Raw genomic sequence first — 22317 nt, forward strand, 5'->3', positions numbered from 1 at the left:
GGATACAAATTTTGGTAGAGAGGGATCAGGGATTTTAGTGCTCTGCTGGCGTTGATTGCCGTGGCTCGCACAACTGTGGGTAAGATCTTTCCATCCACTATCGCTCCATCAAACAATGGACCGAAGAATGGCACCTGTGGAAAATGAAATTGACATGACATTTGAAACACCTAATTACCTACAAAGAACATAAATGCTGAGAATCACCAAGTATGAACAAAACAAAAAATTCAACCTGCATTAAGGCCTATTTACAACCACAAGTCAGAATTTTTGCCATGAAAATTGCGCACGACAAAATGTTAAATTCCGTATCTTTATTATCACCTTCAAACCAAGTTTGAAATATCATACTGTAATGATCCATTGTTTTATACAGAAATTTGAAACCTTTTCGGATGTCAATAAAAGTCATTCGGATATCCAAACTTTAGAGAATGAGAAATTTCAGCATTGGACAAGGAGTGAATAGTTTTGGTGTGAAAAATTGCTTGCTACTATTTATTGTTGCGTTGGACTTAGACACCATATAAGCTACAGTAGTAGCCTCTAAATCAGGATAAAAAACCAGTAAACAAAGCATTTCTTTAAATAAAAGGAGACATGGCACTGCCAAATCTGCAGACGTATTTTGGTCTGCTCTTTGAAACCTGACATTAAGGCACAAAAGATACAGTGAATAGTCCATGTGCATTGAAATGGGGCTTAAATGGACTTTCATAAAAGCCAGGCCTCTTGTTTTATCTCTCCATCTTTCTACATTTCCTCAGACTGCATGAAAGACAGAGCCTCTTGTCTCGTCTCAGATTCACAGCGGAATTCGATTCTGAGAATCCCATTCATTCAATTAGACATGACATAACTGAGCAGGATGCAAAGGCTGCTAGTGCCCAAAGACAGATATGCTTCTACTGTCTCCTGCACTAAATATTGAGCCGATTTACAGGAAAACCAACGGGTGTAACACAAATATTTTTGCTTCACTTTATACCAATTTGCACAGTAACTTAAATCATTCTCCCTTTCAAATTATGGACAATGGTTACAGGAAATTCAGATTATTTTTAGCAAATAGGTTTGTTCAGACAGTTTGCTTCAATAAACTGATTCAAAAAACTGATTTACCGATTTCTTTTAATGCGACTTTAAATTATTTTTGGTAGTGAAAAAAATATTTACTTAGCAAATGCCGTTTATCATTCGGTTTTTAACTGTATAGATCAGGGGTCTTCAATGATTTTCAGGCCAAGGACCCCTTGGTGGGTAGAGAGATGGAGCCAGGACCCCCGTTACATATTGAATAAAATTGAGTGTTGCATTTTATGACTATAAAAACATGGATGGTAGGCTACCAAATTATTATATGTATACTTGATGTTTCTGAAATAATCATTAAATGCTGCCCTGCTGAAAAGACCAGCTAAAACCAGCATAAGCTTGTTGGCTGGTTTTAGCTGGTCAGGCTGGCATTAATTGGGTTTTGAACCCTTTTTTTAGCTGGTCAGGCTGGTCTTAGCTGGTCAGGCTGGTCTTGGCTGGTCTTAGCTAGTCTCCCAGACTGACCAGCTAAAAAGTGTTCAAACCCCCTCTGAAACCAGCTAACTGACCAGCCTAGCTAGGCTGGGTGACCAGCTAAAACAAGCCAACCAGCTTAAGCTGGTTTTAGCTGGTCTTTTCAGCAAGGATGTGCAGTAGGGGTCTGCAACATTTCTGACATGAAGTGACATTTTTAAATTCCTCTGTAAATCCCTGTGCCAAACCTCCAAAATGAAAGAAAAAAACAGACAGACAGACAGAAAGAAAAACAGACAGACCCTGTCCATGCAGAAAAAAACAACTTTTATAAGGTTATTAAAATGGAGTCTTCATCTCAAGTGAGTGATCAATTTTAAATTTGACATTACATTTTTTAATTATGTTGATTTGAGAGTCACCATCTTGTGTGTGTAGAACGTCAAGGACCCTGTATGCCAGTTTTATAATCTCAGCGGTAACTATTTATTTACACCAGACGCTATTGTTCTGAAAGCAGGCTGTCATCTGCTCAACCGCACAGCGTGACCAATGCAAAGCAGATGCATTTACTCACGCGATCATCCACTGCAGCGCTTCTGAACCTGATGTGTGTCGCGTTTTGAGCGGCTCGTGATAAGCAGTGGTTGTGTGAAGGATTTGTCCGGGCTGTCACACTTTAAGATTTGGCATGCAGCTGCGAAGGACTTCAACATGCCGATAATTCATACTCCTGTCACTCGCATGCAAGTGAGTGATTACAAATGCCACCAATGGTGGATCAAACAATCATTTGCAGACCCCCTGCGGTACAACCACAGACCCCCATTTGAAGACCCTTGGTATAGATTGTATCAAATGTTGTATTGTTACATATTCTAAAATGTCACTCCATCCCAAAATTTTACTCTTGGAGTCAAGTGATTTAGCAAATTCTTTGCAAATCGGTTTGAATGAATAATAATAATTTAAAAAAAAAAGAAAAAATAATTAAAAAAAGGATTACATTATAACATACCTATTATAGACAGGAATGAGGTATAATTAAACACAGCTTTGTCCCACTCACCTCAGGCTTTTTGATGATCTGGATGCTGTACATGTGGTTTTTCATAGGGTAGATGATGATCAGCACATCTCCAAATTCAGTAGGAATGATGCCTCTCCGATAGTCCCGCGAGTGCTCTGACCATACTATGTGCACTTCGTCATTACCCAGGTGTCTTAACTATATGGAGAGAGAGGAAACATATGAGAAATACTGTGCTACTTTCTTAACTTCTTCAACTCTGCGGACCCGCCGGCAGGTCCAAAAGGGGGAGCTATGTCGCGAAAAAGTTTACATTTAAAATGTTCAAGTCTCCGAAAACATAAATCAGGCACTGAGAACTGAATTTTTTTATAAATAACCATCACTTCTGCATTTATTTTGCATAAAATAACAAAAGGCCTGAAAACATTCGCATCGCACCATCAGCGCCACCTAGCGGTCATATGGTGGAAATATTATTATGAATATATAATAGTCTTTCAAATAGCACTTAAATAGACAAATATATCAAATGAAAGATCTCATTCTCAGTAATGCGATTGTACAGTTTATTTTGTTGCCCTAATACCACAGTTTGAAAGATTTTCAAAAGAATCACAAAGTGAAAAATGCTAACTGTAAGAAATCAAATACAAACATCTCTTTTATGCCCCGATCACTGCTGCTGTAAGCCCGAAATATCTAAAAACTTTATGTCTGCTTTTACCTTAGACAGTTTTCTCAAGAATTTGCCATTTTTTTTACTTGTCTGTCAGCTTTCTTGTGTGAATAATCCAAGGTTACATATTAGAAGTCCAGAACAAAATATACAGTCCAGCAGGAAAAGCATGCTTAACAAATAATTGGAAATATTTGTTATTGACTACTGATCATCAGGGAGTATCTCAGCTTTCTAATGACACCTAGATTGAGCTTCTGTTCCACTCAGAGGCCACGATATTCGATAAAACAATGGGGTTTGTGCATGAACTGAAAATTAGACTGAATATCTATGGACAAGCACATCTGTGAGGGCTACAATGCGTTAGAGCACTACCTACATTTTAGATCGGCATTTTGCTACGTTAGGTGATAGAGGAAAAATTCTAGTACTTGCTGCCAGCTACTGGAATAAAATAAGACTTTTTGGAGGTAGATGGAGTGAACAGAACCAGAATTATATGCTTAAAGTTAGGACAAAAAAAAAAAAAAAGGATTAAACAAAATCTATTCATCATAAGATTGTAAACATATACAATATTTTTCATGAATAATTTGTCTTTTTATAATTTGGGAGAAAAAATGAGACCACGTTTTGGGAATTAGACCACAGTATGTGTAAATGGTGAGCTTTTAAATTTGAGTGTGAAAAATTGCATGTGGCAACAAAAATGCCCCAGAGTTGAAGAGGTTAAAAGTATACTTATTTAAGGGGTAGTTCAACTAGAGGAACCTGAGGTTAAGTGTCTTACTCAAGGACCTAATGTTAGCTTATGAATCACCCCTTTGTGGGGGTTCAAACCTGCAACCTTTTAGTTCCCAACCAAGATCTAATGCTACACAACCAGATTTAGATGGAATCATATGTGTGCATAAAATACAATTTCCATGCATTGTTTATCCTTCAAATGTGCAAAAACTTCAACCTTGAGCATGTAGTGTTAATGAAATTCAGTACCATATCATATGTTATATTTTCTGACCATCACGGTCTCTGTATGACATGCAAGACTTTGAATTTTGACTGTGGGCCATCTGAGCCGTGGTCCAGAGCTATCCGCTACAGTGTTATTAACCTTGGACCATGACAGTCGTGAGTAGGCCTGCTCTGTCTTTCTCTCCTCTCATCTATCTTTCCCCGATCACTCCATCTTCCCAGGTCTCGCTCAATCACTGCCTCTGCCATGGACACAACGACCCGTCAACTCTCCCAAGCGATACACACAAGCAATGGACATTGTTCATTTCTTTAACCACTGAGATCTGTTCTGCAGCCATGGCTGAAGCCATTTAAATCAGTGCTGATAAATAGAAACGCTAATACATCAGCCTTAAGTTGGACAGGTGTACCCAGAGACCGAAATTAACACTCACCAAGCCCTAAATTAGAGTAGAAAATTGTACTCAAAATTTACTCAGTAAATCAAATAATACTTATAATTGGCTTGTTATGATGTTAAAAAATATATATGATGTTGTGAATGATACAATGACCAGCTGAATAATCCTATTACAAGGTAAAAAAATAAATAAAAATAGACTATATTAAAAGATACAAAATACAGTTTCATGGCTGGTAAAGAATATTAATGGGAAATATATTTTCTCAATTCACTCGCCACTGGCAGTTGTGACAAGAAGTTACCTGCGTTTGTACCCTTGGGTGTACCTTTCAAGACAATAAACGGTGTATGGACCAGCAAGCCAGAAAAAAAAAAAAAAAAAAAAGCCAAAGCTGAAAAATAAATGTGTGCGCACTGTGGCACCGCCAGCCGCGCTGACACGCTTTAGTGTCTAGTTAACATGGTTTAGAGTTGCTATCGGAAGATCTTGCTCTCGATAGCCTCTCCAGCAGCTCTTGCAAATCCAATTAGCCTCTGAGAAGTCATGATAGGCGATGCATCACAGGGACGGATCCCAATCTAATTTGGGTGGAATATAGCCTTGTGTGGTGTGGAGGTCCCCTCAGGTCCCCTGCAGGGCAAGACGATGGTCCAAAACCCTCCAATGGGCCAAACCACCCCGCAAGTCACTTCACCCCACGCATCTTGCTCAAATTACAGCCATGAATTACATACAGCCTTCAGCGGTGCTGTTGCAAAACGGGGCTGCCATTTTGTTTGAGGGTGTGTGTCTGTGTGACAAAATGATTGGAGTTTTATTGGACGATAAGGTGATCTGAACAGAGAGGTTCTCTTTCATTTCAGTCATCTTTGTTTAAATCATGTAATATCATTCTGAGAAATGCCACATTTGTTTGGCGGTGCAGAGTGTGGCAACGCCGTGGCAGAAATTCATTCAACAAACACCCTGTGCTCACTCTGATAAGAAGCTATAGATCTGCATTATATTGCTTTAATTATAATTTTTTTTGTATAATTGTATTTATTTATCACACATTTGCACATATACAGTGAAATTCTTTTTTTCACATATCCCAGCTAAGCTGGGGTCAGAGTGCAGGGTCAGCCATGATATGGTGCCCCTGGAGCAGACAGGGTCAAGGGCCTTGCTCAAGGGCCCAACAGTGGCATCTTGTCAGTGCTGGGGCTTGAACCCCCAACTTTCTGATCAGTAACCCAGAGCCTTAATCACTGAGCCACCACTGCCCCAACACTGTATGGTGTGTTTTAACAGCCTCAATGAAACAACAAAAAATTAAATTTTGTAAAAATGTGCAGGAAAGAAATGTCTGAATGAGTGCATCTACATGCACAACTTTACACTGGTAAGGACATAAACTGTTTTAGCATAAACCGATCGGCAAACATAGAATTTTGCCCAATACCCCGATTTCTTGTTGCATGTAGACACCTTCATCGGCATTCTTACTGGCTTAACCAATGTGCGCAAATGTTTTGCTGAGTAAGCTAATTTTTGGTAGTTCTCAGCGTATTGGTGTGCAAGTAAACGCACTCCATGACAAAAGAGTAGTAATCTGTTTTACCCTATTCTAGACAATGAAAAACAGATTTAGAGTCCTTCAGGGTATAAAACATTACATTTTTTCCTTTTAGTCCTGTTATAATGTTAGTCAAGATTGCTTGCACCAGTTGTAATTTAGTTAGTTTTCCACCCTAAAGTCTAATTTGTACAATGGAAGAAGCTGAATGAACTAAAGCAGCATAGACGAAAGAAGCCTGCATTTATACACTTCAGTATGTGCAGCGTTATTTAATTTTTTTTTCGAAGAAAATAAATAAAAAAAGGAACGTCACGTCCAAACCAAACAAACACATGCTCTTTGACTAGCCAAGGTCCCCATCCAACCTGACAGAGCTTGAGAGGATCTGCAGAGAAGAGTGGCAGAGAATCCCCAAATCCAGGTGTGCAAAGCTTGTTGCATCATACCCAAAAATACTTGAGGCTGTAATCTCTGCCAAAGGTGCTTCAACTAAGTACTTAGTTAAGGGTCTGAATACTTATGTCAATGTGATATTTCAGTTTTTTCCTTTTAATAAATTTGCAAAGATATCAAAAATCTGTTTTTTTTGTCTTGTCATTATGGGGTATGGAGTGTAGATACGGCTGCAACATAACAAAATGTGAAAAAATGAAGGGGTCAGAATACTTTCTGAATGCACAGTAAATATGGGTGCTCACATGTTAATGTGCTCATGGTTGTGACATCATAAGCATGATGATTTTGAAATCTGAAAGACCCGTTTTTGCATCTTAGTTAACAAAAATGGGGAGGGAGATTTGTATTGTAAATGTAAAAAAAAAAAAAAAAAAAAAGAACATCTAAGTACATTTTACTCTCACTTTAAACAAAGGCAGATTTAAAAACTAATGATTCCCTAATGAGTTAAAATTTCCTTCTGTCCATACACCTGTGGAAGGCCTTTTAGATTGTAGGCAATCTTTCATTTTACAGCTTTCCTCAGTCCTGAGCACTTTCAAGTGGTGCAGCTGTGCTTGGGTGAAGTGGGTTATAGTACCTCACTGACCTAAGCATTCACACCTCATCATTAAACCTAACCCAGTAATCGGAGGGGTGGGACACTTATAGCTGCGGAGAGCTGCACTTTGTTTTTCTGTATTCCCCGTTGAGAGAACAGGTCCTCTGTGCTATAAAAGCAGAGAAAAAGAGAAAGTAATGACTCCTAACAGCTGTACTTTATTCTCCTTTCTATCTCTCTCTTTTTCTCACTCTTCTCCCACAGTCATTGTGACCTCACATAGAAGCATCACTCTTTAGTTTTTGCCCATCTTTTTTTTTTTTTTAAACAAATGTCTGTCTGCATGGGCATTTTTTTCTGCTCACATGGGCAGCACAAATCTAATAATGTGGCACATTATCCTTAATGAGCTTAGCTTGGAGGCTGTGATATAGAGACATTTGTGGAGTGGCCAGCCTCGTGCCGAATGACCAATCGCTTGTCATTACAACTGTCCCCTCACTCATACGTCTTCTGGGGCAAAAGAGGAGGCGATAAGGTGCTAATGCGCCCCAACGACTTATTAATGAGCGCTGATGGAAATGTAATATCGAGGCAAGTGACGGTGGGGAGGGTTCTACAGTGGACCTTACATGGAAGTTTAAGGGGGGTTTTATTGGGGTGACCCTAATTAGATTACCACTTTATGTCTGAAACAGTCTTGCCTACAGCTTATTTTGTATTCTCTGTTTTTATGAGCTGAGCAAACCGAGCAGGTATGCTGAGATATAAAAGGTTGTGGGATATTGTAGTGTGAGGATGAAGCTAGATTGTAAATGTCTCTAAAGGGATAGTTCACTCAAAAATTGTAATTGTCATTTACTCAGCCTCATGTTGTTCCAAACCCCAATGACTTTCGTCCGTGGAAAGAAATTAAATTAGACTTAGACTTCTATGAAAACATACTCTACATTCAAACGCCAAACTCCATACCCAATTCATCCGAAACCACCCACACTAAGCAAAAACGGGTCATTCAAAAATTGTCATGGTTTTGTTGTCCATGATCGCATATGACTGTTCATGCTTACATATAAATAGCTTTTCAGCATTTAGCAACTTGGTTCGCCCTGATGGTTGGCACTACGCACAGTTAACTATGCCACTATGATGAAGTTTGCCAATCATAATGAAATCATTTACATATGGAAGACCTCAAGGTAGAGTAGTAAAACAAAAAGGTTTAATTGTAAGGGTCAGAGAGGTGGAGGAAAATGGTCAGGTAAAACGAAATTACTGTTTTAGTGCAAGAAACCATGACTAACATTTTAATTAGACTTCAGGGAAAGAAATAAGATGCAACAAAAGTGTAAAATATTAACCCCTTTAAAAGTCAGAAAACAGCCAGACAGCATCTGTTGCGAGCTCACCTTTTTAGTGAGCGAGTCGTCGGAGTCCGGCGGCATACGTGTGGACACATGGAACATCACCTCTACAGTAGAGGTGGCGAAGTAGGGCATGGTCAAACCCGTGCTCTTGTTCCGCTGCAGGCCACCCATGAAACCACAGTGACTTGTTAAGTTCACCTAAAATAAAAGAACGAGTTTTTAACTAAAATTAATTGCAGCACCATGTTGCAAAACTCTCAAGTTCAGCTTACTGAGACAGATATAAATTATGACAGGTATACTGTACTGATGTTATGCTCTGAATACTTTTACACATGCCAAGAAAGACGTACAAGTGATGAGCAATTAAATTTTACCTCCCAGCCTAGGCCTGACACTAAGTCTTCATACGCCTGACTCCCGGCAGTATTGGACAGAATGGAGTGCTTGTCCTCTTGCCCCTCTGCTACGTAAAACACGGCAATCTTGTGTGTTTCACGACTGGACATCAGTAAAGAATGTACATTTAGAAATCAACAAAGAGCATTTATATTGACAGACAAAATAAAGTGCTAAATGCTCAAATTAAGAAGGTGTAGATAACATTGTATGAAAGGTTTGAGCAGCACACCATTGTCTTGAATCTAGATTCTTCAGCTCTCTCAGTAGTTTTTCATTCTTCTTCAGCAGGTGGAAACTGTTCCTAGAGACAGGACATTTAAATATTAGAGCATATGCAAGGGAATATTCTGAAGTTAACTGATCTTAGATCACACAGTCTTTGATAAAAAGCTTTGACACAGAGGCCAACAGCAATGGCTATAAAAATGACCCAACCATCCTCTATGTAAGGAAACACAAGTTAAATTAGGACACCTTGCTCTACAGATGCAACATACTATACTAACTTGTTACTGAGAGAAAAAAGAAAAAGATGCAAGTAAAAGAAACAAACAAACAAGCAAAAGAACAAGTGCACAAACGAGAAAGAAAGAACAAACAAACAGGCAAACAAGAAGAATAAATGCATGATAAAAAAGAAAGAACAAACAAGAGAAATAACTGTTTAGAAAAGATTAACAAATTAACAAATGAAAAAGAAGGAACAAGCAAAAGAAAGAAAACTAAAGCAAATCAAAACCAATCAATCATACAATAATGTCAAAGAAAGTAAAAACAAGTGACAGGACAGACAGACAGAGAAAAGAGACTTCTGCAGGCACTCTGGACTGTGTGTCAGATCTCTCGCTTTCATTAAGAGCCTGTCTGCTTAATTATCAACCTCCTTGTTTTTCTCACAGACTCTGAGAAAACTGGAGCCCACTATGGAAACACGCTTACAAAAATAGACAATAGATTATCCTTAGCGGAAAAGCATCTCACAAGGATTAATAACGTAAAACAAAACAGCAAATGACTCACAATGCCATGAAAAGAAAAATTCATAAGATACTGTAACGTCTTTTTGTGTAAAGCTTTTATTAGTTCAGACACTATCTTTTCCCTCCGTCCAAGTGGACCTGTGAGTCATGTGGAAAAGCCACACGATACTCTCTAAAAGGACTTTTTGTTTTGTTCTCCTTTCTTTGAGCAGTGGTCTCTTTATTAGCTTGTTGCAATGTAATGGTCTTCATTTTCTCCATTGTAAGTGAGCCATTTCAGGAGGCAAACATGCGAACGGCATAAAAGGCCGGCATTAGGCGTGCGCTCACACACACAATGGCCTGGCGAATTGCAATGCCTTAGTCTCTGACCACGAATAAATGATACATGAATGCCTAGAGAGCGGCAGCAGGACAATTCCTCATTAAACAGCCCCTATGCATTTTCTCTCTCAGCTCTCCAACTCATAATAACCCTACAGCCACATTCGAAAGGTAGCAGCCTTTTATTTTCACCCGGCATATCAGGAAAGAATGAAAAGTACCACGGCTGCTTAGCAGATAACAGACCCCTCAAGAATTAATCCCCCCATAAAAGCTGCGTGCGTGCACACACACACACACAAGTGGACACACACACAGTAGGTGCTGTTAAAGAAAGGGTTTTTTTGCTCTCAACTCCATGAGGGAATGGTGCAGAAACAATTTTCTGTCATTAATCTCATAACACAGGAACATGAATATCATGAAAATTAATGCCATTACATTCATGGTGGAAAAATAACCCCAATTTTCCAATTATACATCATCTGGAAATATTTAACCATTGCCTGTAATATACCACAAAATGGAATAGGATTGGACCCTCACATAGAAATGCAATGAGGGAGACTGTCCCCACTGTGCATGGGGAGGGGGGTGGGGGGAGGTTTGGTGGGATGTAATGGAGCAGCAGTGTAGAGTCTATTGACGAATAAGCTAATCAGAAAGATGTTGATGGTTTTAAGCAGATTACTGCAGCTCTGCACAATCAGGCAGAGGTGCGGACAAACAGGATGTTTACATGCATTATCGGACTTTAACAACAGCAACACCCAGCTTCATGCAAACAAACTAAAACTCACAAAGTAGCAAAACAATGTGGTGATTTTCTGGGGGCAAAGATATTGTGTGATGGTTTGATGGAGTGCTGAACACTTTTAATTTGGTGATGGCTAGTCAATAAAATGCAAATATAGACAATATATATATTTTTTTTTTAATGCTACACAACTGGGAGTTTTTTTAATGACTTGCACTACACTGAAAAAAAAAATCATGAAAAAAAAGCACTGCACTGTTCATATAGTAGATAAAATAAATCAGTAGTTGGTTGGTTAAATCATAATCAGTTGAGAACATGAAATATTAAATAAAACATGAGATAAACAAACGATTAAGTAAAAATGGCATTTGTGTTTATTGGTGGTTTGTGTCTGTCTGTGACCTGCTTACAAGAGAACCTGATTTATTAATTAATTTGCATTATTTTGTGCATCATTTAACAATCCACAATCATTTATTATTTGTTGTTATTTATAATTTCATTAGAACTGTGTAGAATACTTTGAGTATGGTTTAGAACTAGCTTAGACTTTGACACCCACGAGTTCTGTTAACTTTATTTATTTTTGTTAAATTTCATTTTGAACTTTATTTTTCCTGGCAAACCAACTCGCACACTCACAAGCTCCCAAGTGCTGGCTTTTTTAAATCTCTACAAGATTTTTGAGGCATGATATATCTTGGGAAATTCCTCTTGCATGTTTTCAGCAGTCTACTATGAGCTCAGTAAAATTTTGTATGATTGGCTGGATATAAAGCATTTAGATTATTGGCTAAGCCAGACACGGCTGCCACAGCCGCTCAGAAAAAATTAAATATTTGTATATCTCGCGACCCCTGCCGTAAAGAGCTGTGCACTGCTAGCAAACCCGCCTGCGATTTGCCGCTTTCCACGTGCCTCTCATTGAAAATTAACTAGACACTAGTACTTGCCACGACCCATGTGTAACAGCCTTAAGTGGCACGCGGAAAACCGAAGCATACTTTGGCCTTAAGTCTTGGTCACCTTTTTGTAACAGGCCATCTTCTCAAGGAAGGTAGATATACAAAATGTGCAGTGTTTGGGGGCCTCCAGGAACAGGGTTGGGAACCACTGCACTAGGCTATACCCCCTGAAAAAAGTCTGTCAAAACCAGTACCTTTGTGGGGAAACTCCATAGGATTTCAAATCCAATGCCTTAACCTTTCGCCCAATGTGAAAGCATGTGTTTGCGCTTGGCAGTGTCTATATCAATGTTTCTTATGTGAAATCTTACCTCTTTTCCCAGGAGTTCATGCCCAGTATGTTGAGGAGTAGTTTGCAGTAGTAGAAGGCTGATTGAGGTCTCTGTGGGCTTGGCTCTTGCTGCACTACCGCCCTCATGTTCAGGTCATTCCCTCGATGCACTGTGAAGTCCTGCTCTTCAGCACACTGCTTCAGGATGGCATTAATGACATCATTCTCCTGCTTCTCAGACACACAGGTTGGTGGCGGAGGTGGGATGTTGAGCGGTGCACCGGTACGCTGCAGGCACTCTGGGCTGGAGTATCCCAGGTACTGCAGCATCTCATCCAGAGCATCCTCCCCATCCTGCAGGGAGTCCCAGCTCGGGATGACCTCTCGGTACTGTTGCTTGGCCTGTGGGGCCATCTTTGGTTCTACATCATCATCCTCAATATCTCCCTCCTCCTTGTGCTCTTTCACATCCTCTTCATGCTCCTCCAGGTTCTCCTCATTCTCCTGAAACGCTCCATCCTCTGGATCCTCTTGACTACCTTGGTCTAGACTGTCCACATCTCGGCCACGTTCTCTGCCATCCCCTGCTGTATTGAATGAAGTATAAAGGTGTAAAGGTTGACTTGGAGTGATGCAATGGGGTGGACCATACAGTACAGCTGAGTCCCAGGAGTGTTTGCCGGAAATGTCCCGCACAATGACTCGTATGCAGGCACTGGTGGTGGTGAGGCCAACTGACATGCCGCCTCCAGGCAGGCCATCCTCCGCCCGTATCTGTAGATAGGACAGCAGTGTGGTGCCGTTAAGCACGAAAAACTGTAAGTTGGGTGCATCGAACAGTTCAGGGGTGAGGTCTGCACTTTCGCTGTATGGGTTATCTTGGTTTTCGCACACCTGGCTGGTCAGAGTGGCTGGACCACCACTCATCGGATAGTGACCTAAGTGGTTGACCAGGTGGGATATGACCGTGCGTGCCGCAATTGAGATCAGGCCTTGCTGAATGCGGCTCCTCACTACAAACAGACAGAAATGTAAAGATATGTAAGAATGGGTATAAGTGGAAATGGAATCTGCAACATAAATCCATCCCACAGAATTCCACCAAAATGAGTGCAGAAAATGTGGAAAAAGTCTGCATATTCTGTGTAAGTCTGTGTATAAGCCAAAGACAGAATAAAGAGCGAGGAGACAGACTACTCACAAACAGATATATGGGTTCAATTGTAACACTAAATCTGCCAGCTGTAGGAATGGAAGACCTTTCTTTCTTACACTGTCAAGAACCAATCGTCATTTAGTCAGTTTGTTAGTTTTACAGTTTGTTTACTCAAGAATTTGCATGCACATAAACTGGACCAGGCTAAAAAAATACCACTTTATATTATTTGATAATTACTTGCATTAATTGATCAGATTATATAGTTGATTTAAATTAAGTACAAATTTCTGTCTTTTCCCTACACAAGATAGAAACTGTAATTGTACGCCTATTACCTACATTGAAAAAAAATGCCTTAAAGAGACAGTTCACCCAAAAATGTAAATTCTGTCATCATTTACTCACCTTCATGTGTTTCTAAACCTTTAGTACTTTCTTTGCTCCATGGAACACAAAAAAATAAATAGATGATATGCTAAATGTTGGTGACTGACATTCTCAGTCACAATTCACTTTCATTGTATGTAAAAAAAAGAAAGAAAAAAAAAGAAAAGAGCAACATTAACCAAATAAAAAATGTCTCCTCTTGTGCTCCACAGAAGAAAGTTATGAAGATTTGAAACAATATGAGGATAAGTTTATGACGACCAAATATTCATTTTTGGGTGAACTATCCCTTTAAAGGGACTTTGGTATGAGGGTGAGAAAGTAAAAGGAGACTGCAGCAATGATGAAAAGATGCTAGAAACATGTAAAAAAAAAAAAAAAAAAAAAAGAAAAAAAAGGGTCGAGGCACTCGGTTTATCAGGGATGTAGTGATTTTCAGATCTATCAGTGTTAAACTCCAGCAGAGCTGGGATGAGAGAAGGTGCGGACAGCTGGTGTGAATACGGGGACATTAGGGTGTGATGAAGAATGCAGGATACACTGGGAGAGGTGCAGATACCTCGATGCTGGTAAGAAGCTCCCAATCAAGACAATCCCTTTCTTGCACTGCCAGAACTTAAACAGGAACCACGCAGAGAGCAGCCCAATACCAGCACACATGACGTGTCAGAGGCCTACTCCCCCAAATCAACACACCACACCAATCACATTCAGCTAAACTCTCCAGTGCCTTAATGAGCCAAAACATTCTTAGACCTGAGCTCTCAGGGTGTGGAGAGATGAGGATGATGGGATTTTACTCTGATGAAGAGAAATATGGACCACCTTATCTGCTGAGTGCCCTCGATCTAGCGACAATCCAGTGCTAGGAGTAATTTCAAGAGTAATGGAGGTAGGAAAGTGGTGGACACATGTCTCACTCAGGGATGTAATGATTAGTTATTTTCAGCTGATGGAGCGAGACATAGCACCAGCAGCACAGGAAACCAGCCCCCTGCTGTCAACCTCAAAGCCCCCCTACTTCCACATACACACTGAAAACAGCATGATGGAGCAAACTGATTCAGTGATAAAGACATTTAGTTTGTTCATTCACTCATTCTCGCTCTTTCAGTATGTTCTAGTAGTGTTCTTCTTGCTTTAATTCCAAAAGGTGTCAAAGGTGGAAGAAACAGGGGTGGGTGGTGGTTAACATGGTGTCCTAAAAAGGGGTCCTAACCTGGTGCAAATCCAAATTTTTGTCCTAACCAGCTGCGACACCGACAAGTGATGAGCAAAACTATATTTTGTTACATTTACCAGGCTTCCGTTTCTGTGAAAGTTGAGAAAAATTTGATATAAAAAGATATTAACCATATTAACAGCTATTAACCATAAAAAGAATGCCGTCTAGAAAAGCATAATGGAAGTGATGAAAATATAAGATACCTATTCATAGTTTTACGCTTTGACCGAGTTGTGCCCATTTAGGACATGTGTAACCAGGCACGACGTGATTAAGTGACAAGCGATAAATCCAATTCCATGTTAATCTGGGTATTTGTCCTAAAAAGCCACAATGTGATAAACAGTGACATGAAAACACATTTTATTAGTCACTTGGTACATATTGTTGGTCATGCTGTGTAGCTTCGCCCAGAGTGAAATTACATTGGTCCAAAATGCTTATCAATATAGCTTCATATTAAACATCTTGTCATGTTTCACCTGGCTAGGACATAGTGTAAAAGAACCTGATTAAATATTGAAATTTCAGATGCATAAACCAGGCATGTGATCAGCAAAGGACAATAAAAAGCAGGAAAATGTACCGTGCAAAGACTGGGACACAGCAAACAACAATTTTATTGAATTAATTCTTGACAAAGACAGCCATTGATCAGCGCAAACCACCCAGTCCTGACAGTGCAGAAGTTGGACATTAACAAGACTCTCCTTGATGGTCCTGTGGCGTAGTGCTGAATGTCTGACACCCGCTAGTGGACGCAGCTTGCTCACGCAGCGCTGACTGAAACGGTGAATGCATTATGCAGAATGTTTTAAAAAGCAGCTTTTTGCGGTTTGGTAATCAATGCAAGGCAATATCGGGATTTTATCTTAATTCAGTTCATAATGCTGCCTTGATAGATATCATGCTGCTGTCTCAGAGGTCAAAGTCAGTAGGTTTCAAAGCATTTTGTATGGTTTAACCCTTATCATGAAAATGCTGCTTTCACAACTATCACATCGGTAGTTTTTCCCCATTTATGTGAAAACGACAATGAATAAAAATTAAACAGCACATGTGCTTAGGAGTGCCAACAATTCTACATTACATGGCAATAATAATTTTTGGATTATGCATTTCATTTCACAGAGTTTTTAAAGTGTGTGGTCTCCCAAAACCTCATGTCTATCACTTTAAACAGGAAAAAAACTTGTCTAGACAGAAGATTCTCTGATTCTGGACTCTATCTGCAGGGGTTTATGATTATACATACAAATGGTTCAATTTACTGGCAATGAGTACTTTATATGTGAAGTTAAATTTCAAGTTTCACTGCAAACGTCACACCCATAATACTGGAATTGCTCATTAACAATCTATATATTTGCGTTTTATTTTGGTCAGCAACTTTGGCAGTGGTACAAACCCGCTTTATATCCAACCATTTATATGCTTTTATTTCTCTGGAATAATTAAAATAAACCTGAATTATCTGAATAAAGTCCTAACGGTAAAAATCAGAAGTCTCCGCCTTGTGTGTTCTCAACTCACACATGTATGATGCATAATCAGCAGTGGTGCCTTCCAAGGGAACGCTGAATGGTGCTTTTTTGCTGTCAAGTGCTTATCAACAATGCACAGGACAGGGTTAATATTTTACTCTGTAAAATATTAACCTCCGATGAGATATTAACGCCCACTCCCCCTCTATAATTATTATTATTATTTTTTATGGATTTACACAATTCATGCATCACATTTCAGGATTAATCTGGAAAAATCACATCCCTGATAAACACATCATAGGTAAAAAGAAAGGGAAAAACAAGTACAGGAGACAAGCAGAAGATATATGCTCACCTTCAGTGACAGGCTGCAGTTTGGAGGAGCGTTCAGAGTCTGGTGAGTGGAGGGGCTCTGGCTCCTTAAGGTTCTCCAGTAGTAGAAAGGGGTCATATTCTGGGCTGCTCAAGTCTGACAGGTGAATGGGGAAGTAGCTGGGATTACTGAAGCTCTGAGCACCATACACACAGCCATGGAGGACCTGAGAGATGGACAGAGGGGTTTGAAAAATTGAGATATGTCACAATGTTAACTTTACAAGTAAAGCCAATTCCAAGTAGTATCTTTGAAAGAGGGTTCTTTCTGATTGACTAACACCAAATAATGCAATACCTTTAGTTGTTTTGACATTTCATATTACATAATAAGTACAATTATTTGCCCTGACTTCTCTATAATATTTCCTACTTTATAGATGCAACTGAGAACAGATTTGTCGGTTTTCTCTTTGTCAGAGGCTCCTTGAACCGGCTGCAGGAGGGTTTTTGGAGGCAGAGCCATCACCCAGTCCAGCAAACATAGCAGCAGAGATACAACCAGCTAGAGAGACAGGAAGGGAGAGAGTGAGCATTTTATATATAAACAGCATGGGTGCTTAAACATTCTGGTTAATAATTATGTGATTAGCCAGCCAATTTAGTGTCCAATTTAAAGCAACAGTTCACCCTAAAAGAAAACTTCAGTCATTACCTACTCTCCCCTTTTCTTTGAAGAAAAAAAAAAAAGGAAAAATTTTGCAGAATGTCCAAGCCCCTCTTTTTGAGGAAAGATTTTCAGTGAATAATGACAAATTCTCAACTCCTTTTTGTTCCATGAGAAAAAAAATCATTCAGGTCTTGAAAGACAAGAAGGGGAGTAGATGATGACAGAATGAACTTTTTTGGGTGAACTGTCCCTTTAATAAACAGAGCTGGTAATATCATGGAGCTGTCATGTAAATGTGGACAAGCCTTCATTTCACATTTGTATCCAGTTGTGAGTGTTTTTATTTTGATTTGTCGAGGTGCACTTGTTTGTGTGTAAAGACGTACCCTCTTGTCCAGCTCATGAGGGGAGGACTCTGTGGCCGGAAGAAGATAAGTGATGGTTGCAATAAGGACCTAAAAAAACAGCAAAGTAATCTTACTTAATTTAAAAGTGAACTGTGCATTTTCTGCGCCACTAATAGCAGCAAATGGAATTGCAATCTGTTTGAGTGGTCTGACTGGGCCAACACTGGATCAATCAGTGGCATGAGTTTGGGGCAAGATTACATGTCTGAATGAACAGAGAAGATGGAAGGAGTATTTGAAATATAGAAAGTACTTAATCTTTTCTGCTATATTTACTTAACCACAAAATCATCTTTTTTTTAAGTCTAGTAATTACATCCTTAACCTTTAACATTCAAAGACATGCTTGACTAAAAATTCAACCAATAAGGCTTGTGCCGCGACTGACTTTACCTCCACTATTTTCTTTGGAGTGTTGGGTGGAAACTTCTGCAGATCGTCCACGTTGTTTATGAGCAGGTGCAAGATATCCGAGGCCACCAGGGCTACGGTTTTATTAGAAAACTGCAAAAGAATGTAATAACAGTTAAAATCAGACCTGTCAGCAACATTAATGTGCTCAGACATGTGTGGAGCAAATCAGCAAATTGTGTCGTGGGCCTCATCTGAGCTGATTAAGATGAGGGATGGAGGCTTTGCCTAATTCTGCTTCATGGAATGAACCCAATGGTGAGAGAAAGATAGAGACCCTCATATCTATCCCTCAAGAATCTAAGCCTAAAGAATCGACCTGATCACCATCTGACTCCTTACCACAGTCGACTTTGGATTGCTCACTGGGGGCATTAAGACAAATAATTTTTAAAGCCTGATTTTCAATCACGTTTTTCATTTAAACTGCTCAATGAGGATTTTAAGACATTATAAACATAACAGCATCATTTTCTGTAAAGCTGCTTTGAAACAATGTGTGTTGTAAAAAGCGCACTACAAATAAAAATCGGTGGAGAGTTTGTGTATGTGAGTGAGTTTGTTGGCCCTAGCCTTGATTTCAGAAAGAAATGTAATAATTCCTTGAAGTCTTTGAAGCGTGCATTCTTCAGTGGATTTGCCCTCTGTCTATGAGGAGCAGAGAAGCCAAACATGTAGACGGTCCAGATTTAGGAAGGCTGGTTGGGGTGGGTGCCGGGAGTATGGAATAATCTTCTGGATGAACAGAACAAACTTGTGCCAGTGCATTGAGCCCAGGCATCAGGAATGGCTTCAGAAGAGTCAGGCCAAGAGCAATGCCATCATTTCTCTGCTATGATCACTTACATTGCCAGTGAAGCCTATTTTACAACACAGATGCTTCTATTCCTTTTTTAATCAATGTTTAAAAGCAACATATAGATATTTATTTTGTTGTATAACCAAGCACGCATTACCTTGAGAGTGACACAGATGACATTAAGGGCTTCTTTGATCTGTGGGTGCTGAGTGCCATTAACAAGCTCTTCACAGAGCCAGATCCCCAGACTACAGAGAGCCACACACCTGAAACAGAGAAAAAGTGATAACCTTTGTGAGTCACTATAATGGACTCTTGGATCCTGTCAAGAGGCTTAAGGTCTAAACAGTTGAAAAGTCAGATATCTAAACTATGTGCACACAATTTTCAAATATACTGTATATTAGTTATTATTATACAGCTCTCTGAAAAATTGGTTCTGATTGGCTAATTGTGGCAATCTGTGGTCGCATATTTTAATAATAAACTAAATAACTGACCATATCTTCAGGAAACTCATTTTGTACATAGGTGTGCTAGTTTCATGTCTCTTGTATCACTTGCATAAAAAAATGTTTCACACACATAATATGTATACAGTATATATACTGTATACAGGGTTTTTCAACCTTTTGCCCACTGCGACCAACTTGTTTTGAATGCCAGTCATCCATGACGAACCGGGGCGGGGGGTGGTAGCCAACATTTGTAGCTTTGGTTCTGCTGGCTGTCAGGTGGTCTTTTACCACACTCTCCACAGTTTTAGCACGTTTTAGCACAATGCGAGTACTTGTCAGATGGTCCCTTACCCACCGTAGGCACAATTTCCAATTTCCAATTATCAAGGTTAAATTAATTATCTTGAATGATTTTGCGGTGATGCCATTGAACCAGCTTACATATGGGACAAATCGTGTCCCGTATTGATTCGGTACGGGATGCATCATTTCATCTTTAAATACGGGATGATCCCGTATTTTACGGGACGGGTGGCAACCCTACTTGGGACTGCAGCTCTGAAATTATGATATCCAGAGATTGGATTGCATTCAGACTAGCACGGTAATGCATGGAGCTAGTGCATGCAACGCTACGTAAAGAGACCTTATCCAAAAAGAAAGATTCGTAGCATTGATGGATTATTGTGATTGGACAGCTAATAATTAACGTCAGAGAAATGCAGCCTCTTACTTACGGTCGTTTACATAAACCTGGATATATTAACAAGATTCGACAATAGAGGTCACTGTTGCCCCAAACATTGTAAATGTACAGTTCTATCCTTCTAATTGGTAATTGTTGAGAAACCCTGCTGTATACCACACACACACACACACACACATCATCTACATACATATATATATATATATATATATATATATATATATATATATATATGAAGGAGAGGAGGAGGTACAGTTGAAGTTACATACACCTTAGCCAAATACATTTAAACTCAGTTTTTCACAATTCCTGACATTCCCAGTAGGCCAGAAGTTTACATACACTTTGTTAGTATTTGGTAGCATTGCCTTTAAATTGTTTAACTTGGGTCAAATGTTTTGGGTAGCCTTCCACAAGCTTCTTACAATAAGTTGCTGGAATTTTGGACCATTCCTCCAGACAGAACTGGTGTAACTGAGTCTGGTTTATAGGCCTGCTTGCTCGCACACGCTTTTTCAGTTCTGCCCACAAATGTTCTATCAGATTGAGGTCAGGGCTTTGTGATGGCCACTCCAATACCTTGACTTTGTTGTCCTTAAGCCATTTTGCCACAACTTTGGAGGTATGCTTGGGGTCATTGTCCATTTGGAAGACCCATTTGCGACCGAGCTTTAACTTCCTGGCTGATGTCTTGAGATTTTGCTTCAATATATCCACATCATTTTCCTTACTCATGATGCCAACTATTTTGTGAAGTGCACCAGTCCCTCCTGCAGCAAAGCACCCCCACAACATGATGCTGCCAACCCCATGCTTCACGGCTGGGATGGTGTTCTTTGGCTTGTAAGCCTCACCCTTTTTCCTCCAAACATAACGATGGTCATTATGGCCAAACAGTTCAATTTTTGTTTCATCAGACCAGAGGACATTTCTCCAAGAAGTAAGATATTGGTCCCCTGTGCACTTGCAAACTGTAGTCTGGCTTTTTTATGGTGGTTTTGGAGCAGTGGCTTCTTCCTTGCTGAGCAGCCTTTCAGGTTATGTCGATATAGGACTCATTTTACTGTGCATAAAGATACTTGTCTACCGGTTTCCCCCAGCATCTTCACAAGGTCCTTTGCTGTTGTTCTGGGATTGATTTGCACTTTTCACACCAAACTACGTTCATCACTAGGAGACAGAATGTGTCTCCTTCCTGAGCAGTATGATGTCTGCGTGGTCCCATGGTGTTTATACTTGCATATATACTTGAACGTGGCACCTTCAGGCATTTGGAAATAGCTCCCAAGGATGAACCAGAGTTTTTTTTTCTGAGGTCTTGGCTGATTTCTTTTGATTTTCCCATGAAGTCAAGGAAAGAGACACTGAGTTTGAAGGTTGGCCTTAAAATACATCCACAGGTACACCTCCAATTCAGTACACCTCCTATCAGAAGCTTGTCTAAAAAAATTGTCTAAAGGCTTGAAATAATTTTCTGGAATTTTCCAAGCTGCTTAAAGGCACAGTTAACTTAGTGTATTTAAACTTCTGACCCACTAGAATTGTGATATGGTCAATTAAAAGTGAAACAATCTGTCTGTAAATAATTGCTGGAAAAATTACTTGTGTCATGCACAAAGACACAAGTAATGTGTACTTGTGTAGATGCACAAGTATAATTAGACTTGTTTCAGTTGTGAAGGACCTGGTGCTTTATCAAAACTTAATGACTCATAAAACCAGGCTCATAAAACACATAAAAGAGGTTAATTTGTTACCACCTACAGGTTAAGGTGTTTTACAAAAATTGTCGCTGAACAAATCAGTGAACACCTCTGAATGACAGACAGAGAAACATCTTCTGAAGTTAATTTACTCCCAAAAAAAAAACATTTATTGTTGTCAGTGGTGTACACAGAAGGGGAGCTGCAGGGGTATGAGCTCAATGTGTTGGAGCACGTGCCCTAATCACTTGGCTATGGCTCTGACTGTTTTTAAATGTTTAATCCCGTCTCCCGTCTGCCCCTTCTATTACCCAAGGCTTTCCAAAAACACCCAGACTTATTCTACAGGGAGTTATGGGG

General features: G+C 39.6%; 1 protein-coding gene across 6 annotated transcripts in view; it reads right to left on the reverse strand.

The window, feature by feature from the left end:
* Window positions 1-22317, reverse strand: part of LOC127454790 (ral GTPase-activating protein subunit alpha-1-like) — a 100616-nt gene that overhangs the window by 37585 nt on the left and 40714 nt on the right. For all 6 annotated transcript variants that reach the window (XM_051722204.1, XM_051722203.1, XM_051722206.1 and 3 more), the window contains 11 exons: window positions 19248-19356; window positions 18274-18384; window positions 17860-17928; window positions 17237-17368; window positions 16847-17030; window positions 12274-13246; window positions 9163-9234; window positions 8909-9032; window positions 8574-8729; window positions 2582-2740; window positions 7-134 (listed from right to left, as the gene is read on the reverse strand). In XM_051722204.1, coding sequence (XP_051578164.1) covers window positions 7-134; window positions 2582-2740; window positions 8574-8729; window positions 8909-9032; window positions 9163-9234; window positions 12274-13246; window positions 16847-17030; window positions 17237-17368; window positions 17860-17928; window positions 18274-18384; window positions 19248-19356 — 2217 coding nt within the window. The remainder of the gene's footprint in view (window positions 1-6; window positions 135-2581; window positions 2741-8573; window positions 8730-8908; window positions 9033-9162; window positions 9235-12273; window positions 13247-16846; window positions 17031-17236; window positions 17369-17859; window positions 17929-18273; window positions 18385-19247; window positions 19357-22317) is intronic.

This window comes from Myxocyprinus asiaticus, chromosome 17, assembly GCF_019703515.2.
Source record: "Myxocyprinus asiaticus isolate MX2 ecotype Aquarium Trade chromosome 17, UBuf_Myxa_2, whole genome shotgun sequence".
Lineage (NCBI taxonomy): Eukaryota > Metazoa > Chordata > Actinopteri > Cypriniformes > Catostomidae > Myxocyprinus > Myxocyprinus asiaticus.